A 21,498-nucleotide genomic window follows, 5' to 3' on the forward strand; every position below is an offset into this window, starting at 1 on the left:
GGAGGTCTCGCTGGCTTTATTCTCTCTCTCTCTCTCTCTCTCTCTCTGTGTGCTTCATTCAGTTACATTCTCTCCCACACAAACACTCTCTCTCTCTCTCTCTCTCTCTCTCTCTCTCTCTCTCTCTCTCGTCTACTCACCAATATTAGGGACCACGTCGGGGTTGTTGGTGTCGTCGGCTGAAGCGAGGCGGACGTCCTTCCTCTTGCCGGCGCAGCAGCTGTTCCTGCAGTAGTGCCACGCCCACACCATAGCCACAAGAGCTACCAAACTCACCGCCGCCACGCCCATCACCGCCCCCATACCACCAGCGCCGCCAACCGTACCACCTGTACTGCCACCGCCGCCGCTGCTACCGACGGCCGTACCAGTGCCACGACCGTCGCCGTCAGGTACCGCCACCACCCCAGTACCAGGACCACCAGCATTACCACCACCTCCTGCAGGCTTCTCCGAGGGCTGGTCTTCATCACCATCCTGCTTCTTCTCTAAATGGAAAAAGTGCATTTCGGAGATTGGTTCACGTATAAGACTGGCGGCGTAGGACACACTGAGAGGCGGCGGGGAGGGTAGGGCGGCTCTGCAGTGTCTCCTGTCATAACAAACTTCCTATCATGAAATATCTGGCTCATGTGAGGAGCGGAGGGCGTGAGTTATGGCCACCGGCTGTAAATATCTAGTCAATAAGTATTTGGGTCACGTTAGGCTGGACTTTAGTAATGTACTCTGCCGGCTGTGGGGTCCGTACACACACACACACACACACACACACACACACACACACACACACACACGGAAATATCCTATCATCACTTACTTGTTATTCAGAAATTATTAATAATTTTGCTACACTTGACCCGGACAATGTTCTCTGTATCACCTAGAACAAGACACAAGACTATCATGGACTAGAGGAAGGAACAACTTATGTCTGTACAACACGGTGCGTAAAAAACAAACACAAATATTTAGTTAATTGTGTTTCAAGTTACAGTATATAGTTACACACACACAGTATATTATTATTTTATAGTTCCTCTTCCAACTTAATACTCAAAACATTAAAAAATATTAAACACAACAAAAACACTCAAACACAACAAAAACACTCTCACACGCAACAAACACACTCAAACACAACAAAACCACTCTCAAACAGTAATAATTATCTCCACTAAAATTCATATTGGTTGAAATTCACAACACCTGGTCACAAGAGTCTCTGCCTGTAACCTCGGCCATTTTGAGAGAAACTTAACGCTTCCCTCGGCTCCCACTCGTACAGTCTTCATAGGCCTATACAAATTCAGCCAAATCGTGATATAAACTGAAAAATACGAACGCTGTTTTAATCCTCTACGTGTACAGTGAACTAGTCTTACGAATGCTATTATAAATCTTCTTAAACCCACGAACGCCATTTAATCCTACAACGAGACATCATGCTCACGAACGCTAATGTAAACAAATCAATTAAAATCCATCACGCTCACGAACGCTGGTGTTATATCCCCACAAGGCAACAGATTTAGCTTAATTATATACTGTTCAACACGCCTAGCTAACGGACGCTAAAGTGAACAATTTATCCGTACAATATACACAACACTCATACACGCTATGTACTTTAATGAGACACTGTACTCAGGTTAATGTTACAGAGTAGTGTACAGTTCACAGGCGTTTATGTACACCTAAAGAACATATGTACAGTAAAATGCACAAAGTTCACATTATTTGCGGTCTTGTTACATCCTATGACTGATATTTTTGGTGAGGGAGGGAAGGAAGGGAAGGGGGGAGTAGGAGAGGGGAAGGAGGGAGGAGAGAGAGAAGGAAGGGAGAGAGAGGGAGAAGGAAGGAGGGTTACCAGGAGGGAAGGGAGGGCAGGGGGAAGGAAGGAGAGTCACCAGGAGGAGGTAGGGAGGGAGGGGGAGGGAAGGGGAGGAAGGGTCACCATGAGGGAGGGAGGGAGGTAGGTCATCAATCACCAGGTAAGACTGTCTTGGTCCACTAAACATTTGCCCCATTAGTGTCCTTCCATGTTATTTTGGTGCTGCCTTCATTAATATTACTCATTGGGGGTCGTTTTCTCTCTCTCTTTTATCAGGGTACACTAAAAACTTTATTATATACGAGAGAGAGAGACCCCCAAGTTCAGACACTTAAAATGGACAACCTACAGCAGTGACCAGGCCGCAACGTTCAGCTGACACCACTTGGTTCAGGTATGGTTTCGCAATATCCACTCACCTGAACGCATCCGAGACTCAATCCACCCACCCACCCCCCTCACCACGTCCAAACTAAAGTGCTAGCTGGTCAAAAGGTCAAAGGTCAAAGGGCAAACCACTCTCGCAATACTTTAGTAAATATTCATACTTACTGCCACGCAAAACCAACCTCGTGAGCCCCCCGAAAAAAAAAAAATCACTCTGAAACTGCCCGAGTGTTTTGATGAGGTTGACGCAAAATGATGGAGAAAATATATCGTTATCTTTATATATATTTTTTCTCTATTTATCTCTCTCTCTCTATGTCTCTATCTCTCTTTCTCCTTTTTTATATCCAATATACGTATATACATATATTTATAGTTATTAATCTCCTTATCTCTCTATCTGTCCGGCCACGACCTACAGTCAACAACGATAATTTTTGCAACATTGGACGATCAAATCTTTTTTACGTGTGTTGGGATGACCTTGTATCTCTCACCGTCTCTCTCATTATATCTCGCTCTTTCTCGTACTATCTCTCTTACTCACAGACACACACACTAAAATTACCACCATTAACTTCACATCTCTGCAAATATTCTTATAAAACACTCGAGATAATTTACAGCTGCTCAAGAATTATTAAAAACATCCATCAAATTTACTTGCACATTTAGAAATTCACTTCCATATTGAGAACATCAATAATAGTCACTGAATAAAATTGCAATTTAGGCATGATATATGTGCTGGCAGGAACGAAGCATCCATCATGCCTCGGAAAAATATACTGTTGGAAAAGTACCACGAACAGGACACCCAGACTATTAATTTAGAGATAAACCAATGAAAACTGACTTAAAACTGAAAGAAGACGATAACAACCAATCAAAACTAACCTACTCAAGGGTGCTTTATTAGGGTTGTGCTTGATTGGTTTAGAGTCTTCCGGATAACGAGAATAATAAACTAATTAATTGGGGTTTATCACATCTGGTTTGTGGTGCTTTTCCAACATCAAGTCATCGGTTGATTCCTGGTAAGCAAAACAACAATTCCTGGGGTGACTATCATGGGGACTATTGTATTAGATCACTATATATAAAGGCAGGGGAGGGTGGTGGGTCGCATTATAGGTTATACACACACACACTGCTTTAAGATTCCCTTGGTGACGTCATAAAGCTGAGTAAATGAAACGCGGGTGGTGATGTCCGTAGAGTTTTACACAATTTGCCAACTTGTCCGGGTAGAATTTATTATTTTTCTTAAATACGTTTGACCTTATTTAGGAACAATGTTTAGAAGAATCACTTAGATAGTCATTTAGAAATATTATTTAGAACTTCGTGAAGATTAATTAATGATATTAGGTTAGGTTAGGTTATTATTTACATGGTTAAATATCACTTGACAAAATACATTGAGAGAAGCTCTCTTGTCATTTACTTTATTGTCCTATTATTGTTTTCTTTTGTTTTCACTCGTTTCCTCTTCGTTTTTATCCTCCTCCTTCCTTCCTCCTGAATTATTGTGCTTTTCCCGTGTTCCCTAAGAGCTTTACGCTTGGCTGTGTCAGTCCTACAGGGGCATAGCAGAGCTTAATGTGGAACAGCAGGTGAGGTCTCTCTCTCTCTCTCTCTCTCTCTTAATTCTTTGTTTTCTTTCTTTCCTTCCTCCTCTTTTCTCCCCCTCTTCCTATTTTTAATTCTTTATTCTTTCTGTATTCTTGTCTGTCACTCTTACCTCTCTCGCTGTCTGTTCTTCAAAGAGATGACGTTAAGTATGGAATAATAATAATAATAATAATAAAATAATAATAATAAAAACAATAATAATAATAATAATAATAATAATAATAATAAAACAATAATAACAATAATAATAATAATAATAAAATAATACTAATAATAAAAACAATAATAATAATAATAACAAAATAATACTAATAATAAAAACAATAATAATAATAATAATAATAATAATAATAATAACAATACTAATAATAATAATAAAAATAAATAAATCATGATCTTTTTTCGAATTAAATGACACTCATTCATAATAAAACACACACACACCATAAACGAACACATATCATCTAGACAGACAAACACAACCCCACACCATAATAAACTCGCCATGTAATTTACTGCTTAAAAAAAAAACATCCATGTAAATTATTCTAACACTTGGCTATAGTATCGACACAGTTCATCCGGGCCTCTACTGCCAATCAACTGTCAATTAATTAAAAAAAAAGAAAAAAAAAGTTCCTAGATCATGAATGCATTAACATTTTAATTGGGAGCGAAAATGACCTCTATTGCTGGGGGGTAAAAAGGTCAAAAAATAGATGTAAAATGGTTGGTAATATTGGTAGTAGTGTGTGTGTGTGTGTGTGTGTGTGTGTGTGTGTGTGTGTGTGTTAATACCATACACAGCCATATACATTCTTATACCAGTTGATTATAAATGTTTTTCCCGATTTTAAACATCTAGTATGAAAGCTAAAAAAAAAATATATTAAAGCTATTTGGTTTCTTTGTGATGTTTAAGGTAGATAAAACGAAAGATTCATTTTACAACAGCAGAAAAAAATCCTAAGGGTGTTCTAGGTTCCATTTCCGTGCACTCCGACAATGAAAAAGGATCAAATATTTTTACGAATATTATCAAACAAAACTGTTATAAAAATCCAATATAGCGGCGGTGTACACTCCAACTGATACATGTAAACACTCCTAAAAAAAACCTGGCAACATTATTTAGGTTTACTACATAAAATATTAATTAAACTTATAAGCCCATGTATCTTAACTTTTACTTCTTGATGACTAGTTAACGGTGTGTGTGTGTGTGTGTGTGTGTGTGCGTGTGTGTGTGTGTGTGGGGGAGAGAGAAATTAGTCTTATTTATCATGGACCCCCCAAAAAAAAATAGAATTCCTCCTTGTATTCGAATTTGGACAGATATCACACTGGTATACAGGCAACCCGGCTGTTAAATCCGGGTTGACTTATGAAATTTCCAATAGACTTCTAAAAAAAAAAAAAAAAATAAACTATCAACAGAAAAAACTAAACCTATACCAATCTGTGAAAAATGGTGTGGAGAAAATACTGAAAAGATATATAGACCAAAGGTTATATTCTGACATACAAAAAATCTTAACAGTGAAATGGTGTTGTGTGTGTGTGTGTGTGTGTGTGTGTGTGTGTGTGTGTGTGTGTCAACCATAACGTAAGGCTAGGAGATAAATCCTTATTTTATTTTCTCTAAACAAAAGAAATAGAAAAAGGCTTTTAAAAAATAACAAAGCGAAAATAAAACAAAAACAAAATGAGCGAGAGTGTTATATATTGACACTGAAAATAACGAAAGTAAAATGTATTTTTTTTTTACATCTAACCTAACCTGACCTGACCTGACCTGACCTGACCTGGCCTGACCTGACACCAACACAACCCAATTACTGTACACTTCCTCGCACTGGTGTAAATAAAAGAAGGAAATTTACCGTAATCATCCTCAGAAAGTCTTATATAAATTTCCCCATCAAGAAATATTTCCATCAGACTCGAACGTTGGTAAATAAAATAATAATACCAACATAACACTGACCTGGAAAGTTGGTTTTTTTAGACAATTTGACACACCTCACTTTTTTCCCACAGTTTGTTGGCTACATTTTTTAACGATACATCTAAACTATTGAAAAGAAAAGGTTCCAAAAATGGTTGGTGGACATTGAAGTAACTTATAACATAAAATAACAATGAGTTATATTAGTCATCTAGTAGAATTATGTTACGTTATGTATAAGGTTCAGAAAGGTTTAAATCATTACTCACAAGTTTTAAAAAGGTTTAAATATTCACTTTGTAGATCGTAAAAGGTTTAAATGTTTAATGTTAACTTGTAATACCAGGAAAGGTTGGAATGTTTTAATGTTTACTCGTAATGGCATGGAAGGCTTAAAATAAACCTGCTGGGTTTATTTTGTTCCTGCTTGGGTCTGGAGACTGTAATTTCAGTGAAGGATCTGCTCCCTTGTGCAGGTGTGGGAGCTGAAGAGATTACCAATTAAGCATTTGTCCTGCAGGTGTAGGTGGGTGTGGGTTGGTGTGTGGGTTGGTGTGTGGGTGTGTGTAGCTGTGTGTGTGTGTAGGTGTGTGGTGTTGGTGAGGGTGTGTGTGTGTGTGTGTAGGCATGTGTGTACGTACGTATGTGTGTGTGTGGAGGTATAAACTAACCTGTGTTGGTCCTGGAGGTTCTGGAGGTATAGGCCGACACCACCACGGGTTGGGAGGTCACCGGGCCGTGGGTAACGTACACCTTGATCTGGTAACTGGTGCCAGCGTCCAGCCGACTCACGTTGAAGTTAGGACGCGTCGATGTGACGTTGGCGAACAGCGTGCGGTTGTCGAAGTACACCTGGAAGGGAACGAGGTCACTTAGTATGTAAATGAAGGAGGAGAAGGAAAGAAGGAAGAAGGCGTTACTTAGTGTGTACATGAAGGAAGGAAGGAAGGAAGAAGGTGAGACAGTGTAAATAAAATTAACCTTTTCACTATTGGATGTTACTTTAAACATTTCGTGAGGTGAGGTGAGGTGAGGTTAGGTTAGATTAGGTTAAGTTGTAGCCTAATAGGTGTATGGTCAACAAAAATAGAACATATTAGGACAGAGGTTTATTAGGGCAATGTGACCTACTAGAAGCGGGACCTAATAAGAGTGTGACCTAGTAGGAGAGTAACCTACTAGTACTACCTCCTACTAGCACTGTGGATCATCTCACCTATAACACAACAAACCAATAAACCCTTTAAAACCAACTGCCATAAATCCAAAGGTTTAATCGCCGCTCGGAATGTATGAGCGATTAACACGAGAGAGAGAGAGAGAGAGAGAGAGAGAGAGAGAGAGAGTGTGTGTGTGTGTGTGTTGTCAGCTGATGCAAAAGATAAACATCGTCGGTCGATAAATAAGTTACTGTGGCAGACGGTAAATATATTACGCCTATAATGAAAACCTGTAAAATATGTCACGTCCCTCACCCGCTCCACAAGACACACTATGGCTGAAATACCTGGTAAATATGTCACGCTTTGATAAGAGGTAACTGATAAATAACCCATGACGTCATATAACATTTAAATCAACACACGGGAAGCAAAGACTACACCCAGGGTTCGGTGTAATTGAATATAAATCACCATAAACAAACCACCGTAAAGCAATGTTTGGATATTTAAATAACCCCCAAAACTACACTAGTTCTATACATCAATACTGATAGGATGCACTTTGCTATGTCAACATTTTGTAATAGTGTAGGACAGCTGATACAGGCGGCCGTCCAATCCATCAGTGGCCAGTGATTGGTCGGGCCCGTGGGAGACAACCAATCACCTGCTGGCTTTTCCCTCAGGTCGTGCATCCTGACAGCCATACACGACACTTCATCAACAAATGGAAGGTTTTGCTGGTACTAATGGTATTGGATGTGTAGACTTGCTTGCATATCGAATGAGGAGAGAGAGAGAGAGAGAGAGAGAGAGAGAGAGAGAGAGAGATCAGTTTATACTCCCCAGAGGAACACGACGAAGAAGGTAACACCGAGAAGACAATTTTTTTTTACCACGTTACCTGAAGAAGAAGAACCAAGCCTTCAGGAGAATGGTGGTGTCAGTTTTCCCCCTTCAGCAGTTTTATTAATTTTTACATGTTGTTTTTTCCTGACATTCCAATTAATCATTTATCATCCAGGTAAGACTCATCACCTGGTGGGAACTCACTTAACAGGTGTACGTTACTCTTAATTCTTCACACCTGTTTATATTAAGTGATTCTAAAGGTGTTTAAAGCAGTGAAAGTGTCCCGGAGATTTTTGTTTTAGTTTCACTTTTGTTTAATCAGGGAGAAACCGTCACCACATGAGTGAGGCAGTTTCTCTCTTTCTCTCTATTTTCTTTCTTTTTTAATTCCTGTGTCAAGAGACGTCAGAGATGATTTAATTAAGTGAGTGATTTGACTTTTACATCACCTGGCGTGTCGCAACAACTGACTGACTGACTGACTTGACTGACTGACTCCCTGGGTGTTGGTGGCACAGCGGCAATATGCGTACCTCTCAGAACTATGTCCCGGGTTCGATGTGAGAGAGGTGTGTTATTACCCTCCTGTAGTAGCAGTGGACCAATGAAGGTTCCTCACCGTGACAACATCAATAACGTAATAATAACTACTGATAATAACATTTTCTTTCACATAAATAAAACTCATAAATATTTATTCTCGTAGATATAAAATCTTAAAATTCCCTTATACAAAAAAGAAAAATTTACAACGAAGATTTTTTACCCTCGTAGATGAAAGGATAAAAAAAAATCCTTATGGAGTAGAGAAAAAATTCCCTTCAGGCTATAAAATAAAATAAATCATGTGAGGAGAGAAGGAGGGGATTTTAAACCCCGGCAGGATATATCATACTCCTGACTGCGGCGATGTAGGAGGAGGTGATTATACAGTAGAGTACCTACAGTAAACTTCTTCTGAGGGGGGGAAGGGAAGGGAAGGGAAGGGTAGTCCAGTCGGAAACACTTTAGACGGACTCTCTACTCCACCCTCACTAACAGACAGGCAAAGTGTGAACTGTGAGACCCAATTATTCTCTCTCTCTCTCTCTCTCTCTCTCTCTCTCTCTCTCTCTCTCTGAAAGTCTAGGCGAGTGATGAAGCGTGTGTCAAGCATTCGTATTTTACACTTCAAAGACAAACTCACTAGAATAAACACAAGCACAGGGACATCACAGTCACGAGCTTGTAAGTAAAAGCAGGGTACGACCTATCCCCTTCATGTAACAAAAAGAAAGATAAATGAGACACATAAAAAAAAAACGCGATCATTAATGTAAGATCAGATGATTTTTTTATACGGTTCACTCTCGGGTACGAAGCTTCACAGGTAATTGAATCATGGTGTTGGAGACTGATTCACGACACCCGTAAGCGAGGATGAAAGAGGAAGAGGAGGAGAGGAGATAAGAAAGGAAGAAGAGGAGGAGGAAAAGGAAGAGGAAGAAGAAGAGGAGGAGGAGGAGGAAAAAAGCGATGAATTTTTCGACATTTCCTCTCTCATGGACTCAAGAGGTTCGAGTTCAAAGTCACCTACGTTCACCTTCTCCTCTACCTAGTGATGAGAGAACGACTTGATCTATAAAGTCTCAGAGCAAATTGAACGCCATTTTTATACCAGAGTTAAGATGATTGTGTTTCAAACTTTCTCACATCCCTAGTTTTTTTTGAAGGGGGTGGAAGGGGAGGGGGGGAGGGGGGGTAAATTTTAACACAGTACGAGCGTTAGAGAATCCAATTTCTGTGTCTTGGTTTAAGTGAGCATGTTAGAATCGTTCTCTCCACTTAAGGGAATAATTTTTTGTTTTAACTTAAGAGCATTAAAGTGTTAGGTTACATTGCTAGTCGAACCCCAAGTTACCAGTAAAATGGAGTCTTAGAATTTTCAAATATTAAAACATGTTAACGTAGGAACCTTCTGGGAATCTATCTTAATGTTGTAGATAAAAGTGAAGTAATTAGGCGCCGTCTCACATCACTTCTCCAGGTAGGTAGGGAGGAATGGGGGCCAAGAAGGGAGGATGGGGGTGGAGGAAGACTCAGGAGGAGAGGGAACAAGGGAGGAGGAGTCAGAATGGGGAGGAAGGAGAAGAAGGACGACTAAAAAACAGTGTGCAGGAATGAAGGAAGGAATGAAGGAAGGAGGAGGAAGGAGTAGGGGGAAGAAGGGGGAAGGAGGGTGAGAGGAGAGACAAGAAGGGGAGGAAAGGGGGGAATTCAATTCACGAGGTTCTGAGACTCGCAAAAGCTCCCGGAAGTTGGGTGATGGTGTCGTTACCGGGGGATAAAGCAGGTTAAAGTACACTATTACCGGTAGGAGGTGAGACCGGGGAACTACCGGTAATAGGGAAGAGGGAGGAAGGAGGGAAGATGGGGGGGAGGAGAGGGAGGAGAAAGAAGGAGGAGGGATGAGGAGAAGGAAGACAAGGGGGAAGAGGGAGGATCAGCGTCAGTTAATAAGGAATAATGAGAGACCCTTCAAGTATTAAGGGGCCGCGAGGTTATGAATCAGTATTAAAAAAGCTGAGTGGTGATAGTTTCCCCGCCACACACACCCACCAGGCCTCTGAAAGTACTGAACATCTTCCTCGGTGAAACCTCTAGTTAATTTGGACTTATTGAAAGGAAAGTAGGGTTATACTGAGGGTCCGTTAGAGGGAGGGGGGGAGGGGAGAGGGGGAAGGGGGAGTGATGATGGTGGTAATGATCATGCTAGTAGTGGTGATGGTGGTGGTGATGATAATTGTACTAGTGGTGGTGGTGATGATAAATGTATTAGTGGTGATGGTGATGATAAAACAAAGATTTCTACGATCCACAATCACCTTGACTGACTCAACAATTTTTAGCAAGAGGAGAGAGAGAGAGAGAGAGAGAGAGAGAGAGAGAGAGAGAGAGAGAGAGAGGTGCCACAGGTGTAGTCAGCTTGGCCAGGTGGTGTGTATGTACAGGTAGGTTAAGTGCCTCGCCGGGAACAACATTACCCTCTTGAGTAGCCAGGCAGCGAGAATTGGTCCGCCACAATAACAACAGCACCACCACCGCCAATGAATACACAGAGGCTGAAAGTAGTGGCTTTTGTCCTGGGGGAAGAAACCACCACTACACTACCACAACACAACCATACTACCACAACACCGGCTACCATAACCGTCACACTACCATACCACCACAACAGAACCAGACTACCATAACACCGCTACCATAACCGCCACACGACCATACCACCGTTACCATAACCACCACAACACCGCTACCATAACCGCTACACTACCATACCACCGTTACCATAACCACCACAACACCGCTACCATAGCCGCTACACTACCATACCACCACTACCACAACAGAACCACATTACCATAACCACCACAACACCGCTACCATAACCACTACACTACCATACCACCCCCTACCCTAACCGCCACACTACCATACCACAACCACACTACCATAACACCACCACCACACCACCATAAATACTACCATTCCGCGAGTATTCTGTATATATATATGTAAAAATAACTCGAACACGTAAGGTATTCCTGAACGGCAGCAGTCCTTTGGCAAGTTAATCGGATCACGACAAATCGGCACGTTTTTTTAATCCGATAAAGAGTTTTGTTTAATATGCACGAGAGTAACACTATAGCACCTTATACAGTATTGCTGCTCGATAAATTATATAGAACTGATATAGATGTGATTATATTGATGGGGTTCATGGAAGGGTTATTGATGAGTAAATATGGCTTGTATATCGCTATTCTTAAATCCAATTACAAGTGTTATAGGTAGTTATTGGTGTTATAGGTAGTTACAGGTGTTGTAGGTAGTTACAGGTGTTATAGGTAGTTACGGGTGTTATAAGTTGTTACTAGTGTTATAGGTATTTTCTGGTGCTGTAGGTAGTTACAGGTGTTATAGGTAGTTACTGGTGTTATAGGTAGTTACAGGTGTTATAGGTTACAGGTGTTTTAGGTAGTTACAAGTGTTGTAGGTAGTTACTGGTGTTGTAGGTAGTTACAGGTGTTATAGGTAGTTACAGGTGTTGTAGATAGTTACTGGTGTTGTAGGTAGTTACTGGTGTTGAGGGTATTACAGGTAATTACAGGTACTGCAGGTGTTACAAGTCGACATTTATAAGTTTAATGTATATGTAGGCAAGAGAGAGAGAGAGAGAGAGAGAGAGAGAGAGAGAGAGAGAGAGAGAGTCTCGGCAAAGTAGATGAAGGAGAAAAAGAGAATAACACAAATTAAATAAATACAATAAAAACCCTACAAAACAAACCCCCCCAAAAACCTACAAAACCCACATTAAAAACTACAATTAAAACACTACAAAACCAAACCACAAAAATACAATAAAAAAACTACAGAAACCAATCACAAAAATACAACTACAAACCTACAAAATACAGCTAAAAACCCAACTACAAAACAGGGCTAAAAAAAAACAAACTCTAAAAAATTAAAAAATCCTACAAAATCAACCAAGACAAAACTCCCAATAACAACATTCGGGAAAAGGTAATAAGAAAGATCCCGGGGACAAAATTGACTTCTTAAAACATTAATTGTGAGAGGAGCCATCTTGTGCCGCCTTGTGACCATCTGGCTGCCAGCACGCACACAAAGACGCGCCAGCTGTGGTCCCTCTGATGAACCAGCTGTCTGGGGGTAGGGAGGAGGGAGAGAGAGAGAGAGAGAGAGAGAGAGAGAGAGAGAGAGAGAGAGAGAGAGAGAGAGAGAGAGAGAGAGAGAGAGAGAGAGAGAGAGAGAGAGAGAGAGAGAGAGAGAGAGATGGTGCGAAATATCTATGTATGAATAAGTATTCACACACATTACACAGTCCAATATGTGTTCAGTGCAATATATCTACAGTGCAATATGTGTACAGTGCACCAAGTCTACAGTGCAATATGTGTTCAGTGCAATATATCTACAGTGCAATATGTGTACAGTGCACCAAGTCTACAGTGCAATATGTGTTCAGTGCAATATATCTACAGTGCAATATGTGTACAGTGCACCAAGTCTACAGTGCAATATGTCTTCATCACAATGAGTGACGTTCATATTGTTGATCTCACTAACTAAAGAGGGAGAGACATGTGCCTTAGCTTGCAACACCATGCAGGTCAGAGCCTTCAGCGCCCGTTTACGTCACGAGGTTGTGAAACACGATACAATAACCCGAGAGAGATAGACGGGAATAAATATTAGAATTGACTTAATAGACGGGAATAAATATTAGAATTGACTTAATAGACGGGAATAAAAAAAAAAAAGCCTTACTACACGGGAATAAACATTACAGATGTGTGTGTGTGTGTGTGTGTGTGTGTGTGTGTGTAAAGTACGTAAAATACAAGAAAATGTATTACAACTATGATTACAAACACGATTACAAATCAGATTACTAACATTGTTACTAAATAAATCGTGAATTACATTACAGATAAACTTTTACTTAGGAATATAAGTCAGATGATAAAATAGGATTACAACAATTAACACAAAAGTACACTTTCAATCGAGATTCCAAAAGGGATTAATAAAAAATAAATTACACAAAATATTACACAAAAAATATAAATAAGATTAAAAGGAATAATTTCAATTAGTGTAGATAAAAATAAGGATTTACCAAACGAAACTACGAAACAAAAAAATAGGATTCCCTGATAGGATTACCGAGGATTTAAGTAGGATTAACCCTCTCAGATTATACTATACTTCTACTCGAGTTTAAATCACCTGAACTGCTCATTTACGCTGATACATAATTTCATTTAATTTTCCTAAACTCACAAATCTCCATAAAATCGAGCCATTTAACGCAACATAACACATTTTTCTTGTAAATGGATGAAATGTTGAGCTTTACAGTTAAGCGACTGGGCGATGCAACACAGACTTCCCTTGTGAAAATAGTTCTTATAATGTTTAGAATGACAAATATAAATGACGGGATTCATAACGATTTATATATACCTTCCCTGTAACGCATTTAATAATTGTTTTATAACCTTGATTTCTAGGTACAGAACATTATTAAATACAGGTCATGTAATATACTTCGAAAACAAATATTATAACAGTGATGAGTTTTTGGTTCATTGAACGAGGGGTGTGTGTGTGTGTGTGTGTGTGTGTGTGTGTGTGTGTGTGTGCGTGCGCGCGCACGTGTGTTTTAAGTGTTTAGTAGTGCAGTGAAGTAACTCGGAGTCTGGAGAGACGTATTGTAAAGTATTGCAAGTGTAATTTGTTCATTGTGTTTTAACAATGACGTCACGATTTAGTATGAACAGTGAACTGATGTGAAAAGCCTTATGGACCGATAGTCCCTGTGTATGTATGTATGTATGTATGTATGTATGTATGTATGTATGTATGTGTGTAAAGTATGTATGTATGTATGTATGTATGTATGTATGTATGTATGTATGTAAGTACCACAGTACCACATTTACCACCACAGCAAAATACACCACCACCACCACCACTCTTCCAAGCGCTAAAAATATTGACTAGAGTGAAATAATTTTTATACCTCGCTCGTGGTGAAGGTGTATGCAAATTTTTATTCCACCAATTTCAATAATTTCAATATATTAGACACAGTTATTCCGCGAAATTTGGATTCTGGGGTTGGTCTGTGAACTATGGTGTGTGTGTGTGTGTGTGTCTGTTAACATGTATCACCAGTAATTCCCCAGTAACACTTTTATGGCTGAGTTTGTCATGTATAATATTTGTTCACGTATCATGTATCAGTCAATGTATCTAGTCCACGTATCATATATTGTCCATGTATCAGAAACCATTTTTACTCGCAGATTGTAAAAAAAAAAAAAAATAATCCTCTCACGCTGGAGGATTTTAAAGCCGAACTGACCACTGTACAGCCCCATGACCTACAACAAGGCGGAACTCTCGGTCAGGAAGCCTTGGTCAGGAAGCCTTGGTCAGGAAGCCTCGGTCAGGAAGCTCGGTCTTGTGTATTGGCTTAGCTGATTTTTGTGTGTGAAATTGTAAGAGAGAGAGAGAGAGAGAGAGAGAGAGAGAGAGAGAGAGAGAGAGAGAGAGGAAAATGAGAAAGGTTGAGTCATGATGATGCAGCAGTTTCAGAAAACTGTTGAAAGAATGGGATAATAATAATAGTAAAAGCGACTTCATCGTTGTAACATCAATTTAAAACACCTGTCGAAAAAGACACCTGACGTAAAGCAGAGGTAAAGGAGGAAGCGAGGGATTGGTTGTTAAGGGAACGATCCATCTCTGATAAAACCACGATTAAATAAGCCCGCGAAACAAGCAGCATCCAAATGATTGTTTACAAAAATTAACGGCTGGGACTACGGCACTAAAATTTTTCGTCCTCCGTACTAACCTAACCTAAACTAACCTAACCTAAACTAACCTAACCTAAACTAACCTAACCTAAACTAACCTAACCTAAACTAACCTAACCAAACTTTAAAAAAAATCCTTAAGATTATTAGATTTATTTCACTTCGTTTAATTTGGTTTATATTAAATTTTATAAATACCTTTAATCTTAGAGACTACCAAATGTCGACAACTTATTCAACGGGTACTGTAAGTTAGTTGGAATTGGGTTTATTTACTAACATACGCCTCCAGTTAATACAATACGATTCAACATTTACGAATTCTATGAACTCTAACTTTAAGGTTTCTGAAATCTATACGGAACCATTAACAGTATTTCGTGAGGACATTACATATATAAACTAGCAGCTGTTGCAAATTAATAGTTTAATATGCTGAGTGATGAATATTTAATAGCATTTACCCTCGCTTAATCTCCATGTGGTATTTTCATAATGCGGCCAGCTAACACCATCACCCCAAATGTTATATAAAGGTTTACACTATTATTTTTATATTATTTTTATCAATACACTTATTTTATATTCTATTTCTGTATATATTTTCTTATATATTCTCTTATGTAACTATATTAATGAATTAGTTTTATAGAATGTGGTTTAGTTATTTTTTTAGGTTATATATGAATTAGACCGAGTAACAAAAGAATATTACGTAGATCTGTTTTAAATTAATTGTATTTTTACTTGAACAATCTAATCAACGTCACTGGAGAGAGAGAGAGAGAGAGAGAGAGAGAGAGAGAGAGAGAGAGAGAGAGAGAGAGAGAGAGAGAGTTACTGTCATACAAAATTCTCTCGAATCCGATTAATTCAACATCTTTCTACTTTAACTAATAACTAATGACACAAAAAAAATCATTATAAAAGAGCCTTAACATCAGAACACATTTAAAAGTGAATTAATCCTTCACTCGTTTTAAGCCTCCCAGGACACACCCTTTCTGAATAAATAAATAAATAAATAAGTATACGCTAAAAGCACACCGATTTTATAACATCTCATTAAATAAACAAAGAAAACGGAGGTGTACTTATCCTCCCCTTGTTTAACGCCGCCATGTCTTGTGGGTCTGAACTTTTTATGTTTCTTGTCACATATTGTTTATGTTTACCTTACTGACTTTGTTTACATATCTGACGTCACTAAAGGTAAAGACACTCATTCAGCCGTGGATCACAACAGTTCACTCTCTCTCTCTCTCTCTCTCTCTCTCTCTCTCTCTCTCTCTCTCTCCTGCACTTCCTCTTCCTTCTCTCTCTCTCTCTCTCTCTCTCTCTCTCTCTCTCCTCTCTCCTCTCTCCACTTCCTCTTCCTTCCCCTCTATCTCTCTCTCTCTCCACTTCCTCTTCCTTCCCTCTATCTCTCTCTCTCTCTCACTTCCTCTTCAACCCTCCTATCTCTCTCTCTCTCACTTCCTCTTCCTCCTCTCCAACATTTTCTTTCTCCAGATTTAGTATAATAGCGTAGCAGTTGGGCTAATTAGGGAGGAAGGTGGGGAGGAGAGGTAGTCAATTTGCAGGTGAAGGCAGTTTGTCGGAACCACAGCTCTGGCCGGGAGGAGGGGGCGAGACACGAGAGAGAGAAGATGAGAGGAGAAAGAGGAGGATGAGAAGAGGAGAGGAGAAGCAGGGGAAGATACCAAAGAGAGATAAGGAGGAGGAGAAGGAGAGGGAGACACGAGAGAGAGAGAAGAGGATGACAGGAAGAGAGGAAAGCGAGAAAGAGAACAGGAAAGAGAGAGAGGGAGGGACAGGCGACGAAGAAATAGAAAGGAAGATGAGGAATAGAAATAGTAAAGAGGAGAGAAAATAGAGGAAGGAGAACATGAAAGGGCGGTTGGAGGTTTTGAGAGAGAGAGACCTCACCTGCTGTTCCACATTAAGCTCTGCTATGCCCCTGTAGGACTGACACAGCCAAGCGTAAAGCTCTTAGGGAACACGGGAAAAGCACAATAATTCAGGAGGAAGGAAGGAGGAGGATAAAAACGAAGAGGAAACGAGTGAAAACAAAAGAAAACAATAATAGGACAATAAAGTAAATGACAAGAGAGCTTCTCTCAATGTATTTTGTCAAGTGATATTTAACCATGTAAATAATAACCTAACCTAACCTAATATCATTAATTAATCTTCACGAAGTTCTAAATAATATTTCTAAATGACTATCTAAGTGATTCTTCTAAACATTGTTCCTAAATAAGGTCAAACGTATTTAAGAAAAATAATAAATTCTACCCGGACAAGTTGGCAAATTGTGTAAAACTCTACGGACATCACCACCCGCGTTTCATTTACTCAGCTTTATGACGTCACCAAGGGAATCTTAAGGCAGTGTGTGTGTATAACCTATAATGCGACCCACCACCCTCCCCTGCCTTTATATATATTGATCTAATACAATAGTAAAAAGACTTTGTTTACGTATTTTTTGGAAGGAGATTATGAGAAACGGATTTGTAAAAAGTCTCTGCACATTGATGTAAATGTTTAATTTGTAAAAACTCTTGTAATTTTGTTATTTAATCCATCCAATAACTACAAAAATTAGATAAAGGAATGGGTAACAAAAAAAAAATATAGTTTCAGACACAATATCTTCAAAGAACACACATAGAGCAACCATCCTCACCGTCATCTTCAAGTACAGTACAAGTGCTACAACAACCTTAGACACACAAGTATATAGAAAAAGACTACTGGCAGTGTTGACGTACATTACAGGCCGGTAATGGAGAGGTGGAGGAGGACTCGACCGAGTAATTGTGAGTTTAACAGCATTAAGCTCGAAAGAGAATCAGGTTAAAGGTATTGTGCGTTGCTCTTTTCACCTAACTGGTATTTGTGACCTATCAGTATGTTGTGGGTGCTGTCATCTTCACTCGCGACTGGAGGAGCTATGTAGGACGGTGGTGGTGGTGTTGGGGGGCTGTGGGGGACGGTGGCGGTGGAAAGGGGTGGTAATTCCTGCTGTGGCTGCGTCAGGAGAGTGTAAAGGAGCTATGGAAGATGGTGGTGCTGGTGGAGATGGAACGAATCTAGGTTGTGTGATGGGTGGTACTTCCTGCTGTGGCTACGTCAGGAGAGAATGAAAGAGAGACAGTGGTCACCTACCTCAGCCCTGTAGAGTGTAGTTCCCGTTGTGACTGTATCGGGACGCTGGCAGGTGAGGCTGAGGGAAGAGGCGGTGATGTTGGCCAGGCGACAGGAAGACAACGGCAACGGCATCTCTGCAGGAAAGAGGAGGAAAATGAGTAAGAAGTAGAAGGAAGAAGAAAGAAGAAATAATAAGAAGATAGAATAAGAAGCATCATCAACACAACAGCAACACACGTAACCAGAGTCACCACTCGAACGTAACCCGGATCATCAATGGTGCACACACACACACACACACACACACACACATGTAGGCTTGGTTGTTGCAGTGAGACCGACAACAAATTTGCCTCTCTGAGTAGAAACCATCTGGGGTACTGACAGACAGACAGAGTGACAGACAGATAGACGGAATGGAAGACAGCAAGCAAATTGACTCTCTATCAGCGAAGTTTCTATTTGTTCATGGAGTTTATAGTGAATTACAACACCATCACAACACCACAACATCATCACCATAACACCAACACAACACTATAACACCATTACCATAACACCATCACAACATCAATAGACAATAATAGATTTGGGGTAAAAGAAAAGGGGCAGAGCCCAGACCAGAGGAGCATTAAATAAAATGGGCATCTCTCTCTCTCTCTCTCTCTCTCTCTCTCTCTCTCTCTCTCTCTCTCTCTCTCTCATCTCATTCCTTGTCTTCCTTTACGTCTCCTTCACAGTTCTTGGTCCTGTATGTTCTTCTCTTGTTATTCATGTCTCTCTCTCTCCCATCTCTCCCTCTTATCCACCCTCTTCCTCTAACCCTCTTAACCACATCTTATTCTCCGTCTTCCTCTGCTTCCCCTACCTTCATCTGGCACTTCCATTACTCCCCTTATTTGCTATTTCATTTCCCCCACTCTTCATAAACGTACAATTCCCTCATCTACTTCTGTCACCCCTTAAATCATCTTCGTTTTCTGTAATCTCTCTCCCTCCCAATTATAATATTATATTGCCCATAAATAAGATATATACACTGTTGTCACCTGGTGTACATTGGTCAGGTATGTACGTATGTCTTTCTCGCGTGAAGAATCCTTTGATTTATTACGTTCATATCCTCTGCCACCCGCCCGCGAGACACACCTTTGAAGATTACCTGTGGGTGTTTATGTGTGTACGACGTAATGGTGGTGGTGTACAGTGTGTGTGTGTGTGTTATGCAACTGTACACTATCACCACACATACACACACACACACACATACACCCACACACACACCCACACACACACATTATCTGCTGAGGGGTCAAATGAGTCTAAAAACTATTCCACTGATTTAGTACAACATTCTCACCTGTAAATTAATTAAGTATCCACCTATGGCTCAGTTCTGGCATCTACGACTAATTCCCTTTACTTTCATTGTTTGGAATGTATATGAAAATATGTATGAATGCGTATGAGTGTGTATAATGTTTTAGGATAAACGTAAATATATATACAGAGTAGCTTTTATAGCCTATATTAGGGTTATTGGATATTTCATTTGGATCACTTTAGTAATTGATGAGCCAATCAGAAATGCCAGAGGTGTTCGCGTCCGCTAATTGGCCAACTGAAAGCTTGGCCAATCAGCACACGAGCGGCGATTAGAATGCAATCAAAAAGTTATTACGAGACCCAACCTTTGTAAAAGAGAGAGAGAGAGAGAGAGAGAGAGAGAGAGAGAGAGAGATTTCCACCACTAAGTATGACTCATTACCAGCACATTCTCACACTGTCATGGCAACACACAAACCCATCGGGCAAAAACAGACAAATATGATCCTAATTAACAAATTCTATCTTCTCAGTAGACTAGTTCCCAGAGGACAATTTCGGACAAAATCTCAATGAGTAGTTCTTCATTGGACAAAATTCGTATACTGTACTAAAAGGCCATAGATGTAAATAGTCCATTGAATAAAATTTTACCGGGCAATTTTCCAGTGGACAAAATCCCATCCAATACTAAACACAAACACACAGACAGACACCAACAAACAAACCTGTATCTCGGTGAGGTTTAATTAAATCAGCACAGAAGCAATGACCTCTGAGTGAAAACCACCTAAACACACACATTCAAAAACACCAAGGCAGCACACGTACACACACACACACACACACACACACACACACACACACACACACACACACACACACACACGTCCGTCCGTTTGCCGCAGCTAATTTCCTCATGGGTGCAATCACCTCTCCGCCACCACCATGGGTTTCCAATTAAATTCGCTCAAGCTGGCGTTAACATTGCCTTCTTTATCAGAGTTGGTATGAGCCTCTACCTCCCATACTTCACTCACCTCACTCTCTCCCTCTACCTCACTCTCACTCCACCTCCACTCTCACTCTACCTCCACTCTCACTCTACCTCCACTCTCACTCTACCTCCACTCTACCTCCACTCTCACTCACTCACTCTCTTTTACTCTTAATCTCATTTCCCTTCTTTCACCGTGAGAGGGAGTAAAGAAGATGTAGAGCAATGGAGTACCAATGGTGTTTTGAGAGTCTTCACACACACACACACATATTCCCACTCCCACACTCTCCATATAACCACTCGACTCCCTCTCAAAATACCACTCATCCCTCTCTCTATATACCACTCGTCCCTCTCTCAGGTCCTCTTCCGCTGCGACACACAAGGCCACAAGGCTATGAGACACATGATGGCTCAAAGGATTCATTTTTCTTGGCCGCAGAGACACTTGGCCGGCTGTCTTCTCCTCCTACTCTTCCTCAGCCAAACATCTCGGGGTCTTGAACCTCTTAAGATCAATGCTATTGTTTTTATTTTAGTCTTTGATGTATATTTGTTAGGTTAGGTTATGAGGAGTGAGCACCAGGGGAGTTTGTTTCACCTAACCTAACCTAACCTAACCTAACCTAACCTAACCTACCCTACCCTACCCTAACCTAACCTAACCTAACCTCACCTACCCTAACCTAACCCGACTCTCTTCGTACTGTTGAGGAATCGATCTGTCTAGACTCGTGGAAGCTAATATCTGATGTTGATAAGACCAACCACGATACGACCAACCACGACACGACCAACCA

At 40.2% G+C, this 21,498-nt stretch overlaps 1 protein-coding gene across 1 annotated transcript in view; it reads right to left on the minus strand.

Moving 5' to 3' along the window:
* The window catches only part of LOC121876399, a 190,536-nt gene that overhangs the window by 17,458 nt on the left and 151,580 nt on the right, over positions 1–21,498 (minus strand). The window contains exons 11-13 of the mRNA XM_042381476.1: positions 18,391–18,506; positions 6,476–6,656; positions 141–488 (exon numbers count right to left, since the gene is read on the minus strand). Of these exons, the coding sequence (XP_042237410.1) occupies positions 141–488; positions 6,476–6,656; positions 18,391–18,506 (645 nt within the window). The remainder of the gene's footprint in view (positions 1–140; positions 489–6,475; positions 6,657–18,390; positions 18,507–21,498) is intronic.

This window comes from Homarus americanus, unplaced genomic scaffold, assembly GCF_018991925.1.
Source record: "Homarus americanus isolate GMGI-L3 unplaced genomic scaffold, GMGI_Hamer_2.0 scaffold17820, whole genome shotgun sequence".
Classification (NCBI taxonomy): Eukaryota; Metazoa; Arthropoda; class Malacostraca; order Decapoda; family Nephropidae; genus Homarus; species Homarus americanus.